The sequence below is a fragment of the Topomyia yanbarensis genome, chromosome 2, assembly GCF_030247195.1.
Source record: "Topomyia yanbarensis strain Yona2022 chromosome 2, ASM3024719v1, whole genome shotgun sequence".
NCBI lineage: Eukaryota > Metazoa > Arthropoda > Insecta > Diptera > Culicidae > Topomyia > Topomyia yanbarensis.
This window is the reverse complement of record NC_080671.1, coordinates 349,627,439-349,636,469: the sequence shown is the minus strand read 5'-3', so window position 1 is coordinate 349,636,469 and position 9,031 is coordinate 349,627,439. Positions and strand designations below refer to the sequence as shown.

Here is a 9,031-nt window from a genome sequence, read left to right as displayed (position 1 = left end):
TTTCCACCAAAGTTGAGTTACCATAAGTAACTCAGCATTTTCAGAACTAATACTAAGATGACTCAAGCAAGGTTTCGGATAACTGTACTCAATAACAACAAAATGCATAATAAGTTTAGCCGTCGTAGAAATAATTATTGACATTCGGCAAATATTGCTATAAACTGACTTTCAGCAGCTGTGTAAACTCAATTATTTGACTCTAGCTAGGATAAATGAAGTTCGAAGCTCAAGAGCGTTCCAGTTGCAGTTATAAATTCATCATGAACAATTCCATCTTCTTGATCCTGCTAGCCTTCGCATCATGTTCCCAGGCATTGGATTGGTTCTTATTGACGCAGCAAAACTATGCAGCCATCCAATCGGGATTATCGCAACTGAATGCAGCCGCCGCGCTTATGAATCGATCAATGGTCGAACAGCAGAACCTTGCCGTAGCTGCTGTCGCTAGTCTGACAGTGCACATGAACAGGTCGCTTGTTGATTTGAGATATCGTTATCCAGCTACGAATTTGACAACCGATAGGCTGTATAGTACAGCGTACTATACTGGTTACGTGAGATCAACCACCGACCAGTTTCGCCAGTCAGTGACCAACAACGTAATGGTTCCCGCCCAGGTGATCGTACGGAACATTCTGGATGCAATGAGTGATTTGTTTAGTGATTGGAACAGACACTGTGCAGAAACATATGCCCCTAATTTAGTGCAGCCTTCGATTTCGGTGGGTCGTTTGAAGGATTGCCTCATCACGAATATTCCTTTCTTCCGGGGGTTGACCGCAGCCACCCAGCTGCTACTTAATTACGCGAAGGCTTCCGTGGATTCAACGATGGCTCAGGTGCAGCTCTGTTCGCCGGATTCATCAAACTGCTTAGCCAAGGTATGAGAATGTTTTTCACTATGTTTTTAAATGAGACATTATAATGTTTCGATTTCAGTTCTTCAACGATTTGCCTGATCAGTTAAATAACATTATAAACAGTGTTGGAAATCTGTATGGAACACCATCGATGTTTTCTCAGTCTGCAGTTGCAAGGAATCAGGAATGTGTTGCTCTGATTACCACGGACATACAGGAAACCATTCAGCAAATTAAGACCAACGTCACCGTTTGTGCAAGTGGCCGTTAGTGGGACATTTCGGTGTGAATCGTATTGACAAGTTTAGTCTTTCGGTTTGTTGTTGTAAAACTTTCATTATTGGATATTAGAATCTTAACTATTTCTACGTTACGTACAAACAAAAATTGTTAGTGAAATATGCGAAGCTAAAATGAGAAACAAGCGTCAAAATTTTCATCCTACTGTATAAGCGATCAAACCAACATCTGCTAGGCGGTTTGTTTATGGGTATTAAGGCCTGTACATCGCAATATCTTTGTCCCCGGGCTGGATCAAACGGGTAGGTCACATGCAACGGCTTCATCTCGCTAACTTGGAAAGTTAACGCTGATCTCGATTGACGTAGCATAACACACTTTGGAAGTCATGGATCAATAAAGCTAAAAAAGGCAACCGGTGCTATAATTCTTTCCTTAATTCGTATCACTGCACATAATCGCCGCCACCGTAGAAACAGGCTACACACGGGTCACAGAAGCCGAAAGCTCAAAGCGGCGAAAACACCGCGATCAATTTCGTACAATCTCATTTCGGGTTAATCTCTCCCACTGCAACTTATTTATGATGTGACGTTATGTCTTTCTCCCTCGGCAATCATCATCTATTGCACACTGTCGGCACTTCATCAAACCAAACACTGAGTTCGATTTCGACTTCGGGTAAACTTCCACAAATGATCGCGGCGCGACGGTAGCTTTAAAGCTGTAAAAATATTTAGTATTGCGGTGCGTCTGTCACGTTGTCCGTTTTATTGCTATTGTTTTTATCGATCTTACCAAACAATCGTGTCAGGCACCTATAAAGAAAGGCGCGAATCATTGAACTTTTTATGTTTCAGTAGTGATCCTTTCTATTTTCTCGAGGTAGCCGATTGTCTAGTGGATTGGAATCTGTATTAGGATACATTGGACACTAACGGTACTCCTTTCATAAGTTCATAACAAAACAAATTTCCGAACTCTCGATCGTCGAATTCTAGTGCCGTGCATAAAGTGAATAACACGCCGCTGTATAAGATAAGAATTTTTTTCAATTCCTTTTCCCCCAATCAGTTGCTATTTTGCTATCCCCTGGATATAAGTTTCATCTCTCTTTTACACCACGTGCTATCCTCATGCCTAAATGGCCGAGGGCGAAGGAACATTTGATGGGAATGATATTTCCATGGAAACACCGGATAACTCCAAAATTACTCCCTCTCCTGATAGCCCCAATCCTCCTCGCGTTAGAATATACCCAGCCAGTTCAACCAGCCAGCCGACCCTGGGTGGTCTATTTCCGGCCTATCATGAAATCGCTTTATATTTTAGATATCTCACGGGAGCTGACTGCTAACTACCCGGTCGTAGCTCAGATAACACGTGTTAGAGCCAATAGGATATGCATTTTAGTGAATTACCTCGACCAGGCAAACTAGATTGCTCGCAGCGAGCGTTTTACGAAGCAATTCAGGGTGTATGTGCCTTGTAGGGTAGTGGAGATGGATGGGGTCATCGCCGAACCGGATCTGAAGTGCGAAGACCTGTTGAAGTACGGGGTTGGGTGCTTTTAAGGACCCTTCACTTCAAAAGGTGAAGATTCTGGAATGCAAGCAATTATATTCAGCAAAAACTGAGTATAATAAGACAAATTATTCTCTGTCAGACTCGCTTCGGGTACTTTCTCCGGGGCTTCTCTCCCTAACTATGCCCTCCTGGATAAGGTTCGGCTACCTGTTCGCCTGTTTATACCGCGGGTAATGAAGTGCAGCAATTGCAAGCAGCTGGGCCACACAGCCACTTATCGTGGTAATAAGAAACGGTGCGGCTAATGCGAGGGAGAACATGAGGATGACGCTTGCGGTAGAGAAACTGAAAAGTGTATTTACTGTGGGGGCTCTCCACATGATCTTAAATCATGCCGCGCGTACAAGCAGCGCGGTGATCAAAATTAAGCGCTCCCTGAAGGAACGCTCGAAGCGGTCTTATGGAGAAATTCTAAAGAATGCTTCGCCATCTGACCCTTCCGAAAATTCCTTTGCCCTTTTGGCTGTCGTTGAGCAAGAATGTGACGATCCACAAGAAGGATCAACTTTTGTTAACCCAGGAAGAGGAGAAATCTAGCCTTCTCTAGACTGCCTTGTAAGAGTGCCAAGGTGTCGTCCTCTCAGCGATCGTATCTTTCGATGGCTAAGTCATCAAACGAGGTCACTGATCCGATCGCGGTTCTACAGTGGAATTTCAAAAGTATTTTCCCGAAAATCGATTCGTTCAAATGTTTTACTAAACAGTTTAAAATGTGATGTTTTCGCATTATGTGAAACTTGGGTAACTTCCGATATAAATCTCAACTTCCACGACTCTAACATAATCCGTCTGGATCGAGAAAACCCTTATGGAGGAGTACTGTTGAGGATTAAAAAGTGCTATTCTTTCAACCGAATTAACTTCCCTTCGGCACCAGGCATTGAAATTGTCGCTTGTCAAGTTATAATCAAAGGTCCTTTGCATTGCTTCCATCTACATTCCTTTTTGAGTCTCGGTAGGGCACCGAACACTTTGTAATATCACAGAATCCTTACCGTCACCGCGGCTAGTTCTAGGGGACTTTAACTCACACGGTATGGTATGGGGTTGTCTTAATGATGATAATAGATCAACATTAATCCAAGATCTTTGCGACAATTTCAACATGACCATCTTGAACACGGGAGAAATGACGCAGATTCCTACACCACTAGCACGCGCAAGCGCACAGTGTCGCCTAGCCGAACAAAACCTCAAAATTTTATTTTAGATTTTTCGTGATTTAATATTTTTCTCTGCTTCTTAACAGGTTGAATAGAGTTTTCTCAAAATATTAAGTCCCAAAGACGAGAGTTCAATTTTTTACAGAACTTCGAAGGTGAAAGAGATGATGAATTCTGAGAAAAACTCTTTTCAAACCTAAGTTATTCAAATGAATATATCTTTTTAGTTAAGATTCCGATTGGAGTCAAACTGGTTTCATTTGAAAGGTTATTCGCTGGATTTATATCTGCCGTACGATTTAGTCGATACAAGCCTTTCTTCTCGCTCAGACATAAAAACAAATAATAAATCGAGCAATAGTTTAAAGTTATAATGTTCAAAGTGGCTGTACTTTTTTTTGAAACGGTTCGGAAAGATCGCTTATTGTTCATTATACTTGTACTTTCCGAAAATAAATATCTTGTTTTGCCCCTTTCAGCCCCGAGGTATGAAAAAGGTGATTTTTCATGATACGTCTGAAGGAGACGCATGGTAGCCTTTGACTACCCAGGGTTCGCAATATAATTTATAGATGTGTCTTATCATTATCAACAATTGAAAAAATGTGTATTCTGCTAAAAAATTCACCGAACCTAATTTTTTGAAAATGAATTTTCGGAAATAGTGCACTTTATATTCGTAAATGTTGAATTTTCGAACCACCCTAAGTGCCAAAATTTTGAGGATTAAAAAACAAAAAATAAACATCAAATATGAATTCAGCGTCACAAAATTACCCTAATGTGAAGTTTTCATCAAATTCGGGCCACTTTTGAGATTTTGTCCGACTTTTGTATGGAAGGTGATCACTGTGAAGCGCGTTGGATTTATCGCTATGCTCGACATCGCTACAGTTAGATTGCAGGTGGAAGGTGATCCCTGATCCCCACGGTAGCGATCATTTGCCTATCGTGATTTCAATTGCTAACGGTTCAAGACCATCGGAAACAATCAATGTCTCGTATGACCTCACACGGAACATTGATTGGAAGAGTTACGCGACCGCGACTTCCGTTAAAATCGAATCCACTCAAGAACTTCCTCCGGAGGAAGAGTACAGGTTTTTGGCTGGCTTGATTCTTGACAGTGCGAATCAAGCTCAGACTAAACCAGTACCCAGCGCGAATACCCATGGACGGTCTCCCACCCTGTGGTGGGACAAAGAGCGCTCAGAGTTGTATGCGGAGAAGTCCACTGCATATAAGCCCTTCCGGGAAGACGGGTTACCCGCTAGCTATCAACAGTACGCGTCGTTAGAACGGCGAATGAAGAGTCTAATGAAAGCCAAAAAAACGCAGTTATTGGCGCCGGTTCGTCGACGGGTTATCGAGAGAAACAGCGATGAGCACTCTTTGGGGTATGCGTAACCGAAACAGTACCAACGAGAACGTGGAATATTCAAACCGTTGGATATTCGCTTTCGCCAAGAAGATTTGTCCGGACTCTGTCCCGGTACAGAAAACGTGCCGCGCCGCATCTTCTCACGATACCGCGAACGAAACATCGTTTTCGATGGTGGAGTTTTCACTTGCTCTCTTATCATGCAACAATAACGCCCCAGGGTTAGACAGAATCAAATTCAACTTGCTGAAGAATCTGCCTGACACTGCAAAAAGGCGCTTGCTGAACTTATTTAACAAGTTGCTTGAGGGTAACATTGTCCCTCATGACTGGAGGCAAGTGAAGGTCATCGCCATTCAAAAACCAGGAAAACCAGCCTCCGACCACAACTCGTATCGGCCGATTGCAATGCTGTCCTGTATTCGGAAGTTGTTCGAGAAAATGATCTTGTTTCGCCTCGACAATTGGGTTGAAGCAAATGGCTTACTGTCAGATACACAATTTGGCTTCCGCAAAGGCAAAGGGACGAACGATTGCCTTGCGTTGCTTTCTACAGAAATCTAAATGGCCTATGCTAACAAAGAGCAGATGGCATCAGTCTTCTTGGATATTAAGGGGGCTTTTGACTCAGTTTCTATCAACATTCTGTTAGAGAAGCTGCACCAGCATGGTCTTTCACCAATTTTAAATAACTTTTTGCTAAACCTGTTGTCTGAAAAGCACATGCACTTTTCGCATGGCGATTTAACAACATCGCGATTTAGCTACATGGGTCTTCCCCAGGGCTCATGTCTAAGTCCCCTGCTCTACAATTTTTACGTGAATGACATTGACGATTGTCTTGCCAATTCATGCACGCTAAGGCAACTTGCAGACGACGGGGTGGTCTCTGTTACAGGGCCCAAAGCTGCCGACTTGCAAGGACCATTACAAAATACCTTGGACAATTTGTCTGCTTGGGCTCTTCAGCTGGGTATTGAGTTCTCCACGGAGAAAACTGAGTTGGTTGTTTTTTCTAGGAAGCGTGAGCCGGCGCAACTCCAGCTTTCATTAATGGGTGCAACGATCAACCAGGTTTTCACATTTAAATATCTCGGGGTCTGGTTCGACTCTAAAGGTACCTGGGGATGTCACATTAGGTATCTGAAACAGAAATGCCAACAAAGGATCAATTTTCTCCGAACAATAACTGGAACATGGTGGGGTGCTCACCCAGGCGACCTGATCAGGCTGTACAAAACAACGATATTGTCGGTGATGGAGTACGGGTGTTTCTGTTTCCGCTCCGCTGCGAACATACACTTCATCAAACTGGAGAGAATCCAGTATCGTTGCTTGCGCATTGCCTTGGGTTGCATGCATTCGACCCATACGATGAGTCTCGAAGTGCTGGCGGGCGTTCTTCCGCTAAAAAATCGATTTTGGGAACTCTCATATCGATTGCTCATCCGATGCGACATTCTGAACCCGTTGCTGATTGAAAACTTCGAGAGGCTCGTCGAGCTTAATTCTCAAACCCGATTTATGTCCTTGTACTTCGACTACATGGCACAGAGCATTAATCCTTCTACGTATACTCCCAACCGTGTTCGTTTCCTAGATACTTCTGATTCTACTGTATTCTTCGACACATCCATGAAGGAAGAGATTCGTGGAATCCCGGACCATATACGCCCTCAAGTGATCCCCAATATATTTTATAATAAATTCCGAGAAGTCGACTGTGACAAAATGTTCTACACTGACGGATCAAATCTCGATGGGTCCACTGGCTTCGGTATCTTCAACAATACTATCACCGTTTCATTCAAGCTCAATGATCCTGCTTCAGTTTACGTCGCAGAGTTAGCTGCAATTCAGTACACCCTTGGGATCATCGACACTCTGCCCACAGATCACTACTTCATCATTTCGGACAGCCTCAGCTCTATCGAGGCTCTTCGTGCGGTGAAGCCTAAAAAGCAATTCCCGTATTTTCTGGGGAAGATACAGGAGTCCTTGTGTACGTTATCTGAAAAATCTTATCAGATTACCTTTGTTTGGGTCCCCTCTCATTGTTCTATCCCGGGCAATGAAAAGGCCGACTCATTAGCAAAGGTGGGCGCATTAAATGGTGACATATACGAAAGACCAATCTGCTTCAACGAATTTTTTAGTATTTGTCGTCAGAGGACACTCAACAGTTGGCAAACCTCGTGGAGCAATGGTGAACTTGGACGATGGCTACATTCGATTATCCCAAAGGTATCAACGAAACCTTGGTTCAGGGGGATGGATGTGGGTCGGGATTTTATTCGTGTAATGTCCCGACTTATGTCCAACCACTACACCTTAGATGCACATTTGCGGCGTATTGGGCTTGCGGAGAGTAGTCTGTGCGCTTGTGACGAGGGCTATCATGACATCGAGCACGTTGTCTGGGTATGCGCCGGGTATTTGGACGCCAGGTTTCAGTTAAAGGATTCCCTTCGGGCCCGAGGTAGACCACCCAATGTCCCAGTCCGAGATATGCTGGCAAATCGTGATTTCCCCTATATGTCCCTTATTTATACTTTCATAAAAACGATAAATATCCCAATTTAGCCCCTCTCTTTTTATTTCTCGTTTTTAGAAGTTTCCTCTTGCCGTGTGGAACCGATATGCTTCAGACCGCCACTATGTAACCGCCGTCGCCCTTATCACTACGGAATCTGAAGCGAGAGCGACTCGAGGTCCGAAGGATTCCCTTTGAAGGATCCCCCGCGGGTCCGAAGAATACCATCCGCCAATCCGACCTACTAGACTGAGGCGCAAATTTGTTTCGCTGATCTCCCGTTTGCCTGAAAGTTGCAAGTTTTGCTCTTCTCTACCGGTCACCATCTACGCCTTCTCTCCCCTGTCCTTGATACAACTACTTCTACACCGATTTTGGAAATGACCAAGCATAAGTATCCGATAAAAAATCAAATTTGTATTCCGTATTCCTAGTTTTAAGATAGTTGTAATTTCTACTCTTTGTTAAAACTATTGTCCCCCATCTTGTAAATAGAATTGTATCCCTAGTTTTAAAACATCTGTGAAATTTTTCATAAATATTTGTTCCCCCTTTTGTGTACCAAACTATATTGTTAGTTTTAAGATAACTGTAAATATTTCCTAAAAAACCATTACTATTGAATTCCTTGTTTTAAAATTTTTCATAAAAAAAAATCTTTTGCCCCCTCTCTTATATATAGAATTTTTTTTTTCTAGTCTTAAGATAGCTGTAAATTTTTTCTCTTTTATAAAAAAAAATATTTCAACATTGTAACCTCCTAGTTTTAAGATATTCAAAATGTAAAAACAAAAGAATTCGGCACCGCCAAGCTAACGCATTTGTGCCTATCAAATAAACGAAATGAAAAAAAAAAAAATTCGTTTCCGAACTCTCGATCGAAACAGATCGAATTCTAGTGCCGTGCATAAAGTGAGTAACACGCCGCTGTATAAGATAAGTATTTTTTTCAATTCCTTTTCCCCCAATCAGTTGCTATTTTGCTTTCTTCTGGATATAAGTTTCATCTCTCTTTTACACCACGTGCTATCCTCGTGCCTAAATGGCCGAGGGCGAAGGAACATTTGATGGGAATGATATTCCCATGGAAATACCGGATAATCATTATTACTCCCTCTCCTGATTGCCCCAATCCTCCCCGCATTAGAACATACCCAGCCAGTTCAGCCAGCCAGCCGTGGGTGGTCTATTTCCGGCCCATCACGAAATCGCTTGATATTTTATAGATCTCACGGGAGCTGACTGCTAACCACCCGGCCGTAGC

At 42.9% G+C, this 9,031-nt stretch overlaps 1 protein-coding gene across 1 annotated transcript; it reads left to right on the top strand.

The window, feature by feature from the left end:
• Positions 1-256: 256 nt before the first annotated feature.
• On the top strand, positions 257-1,523 carry LOC131684195 (uncharacterized). The gene is made up of 2 exons (XM_058966855.1): positions 257-884; positions 943-1,523. Exons 1-2 carry the CDS (start codon positions 264-266, stop codon positions 1,132-1,134), a joined length of 813 nt encoding a protein of 270 aa, XP_058822838.1. The 5' UTR covers positions 257-263; the 3' UTR covers positions 1,135-1,523.
• Positions 1,524-9,031: the final 7,508 nt, after the last annotated feature.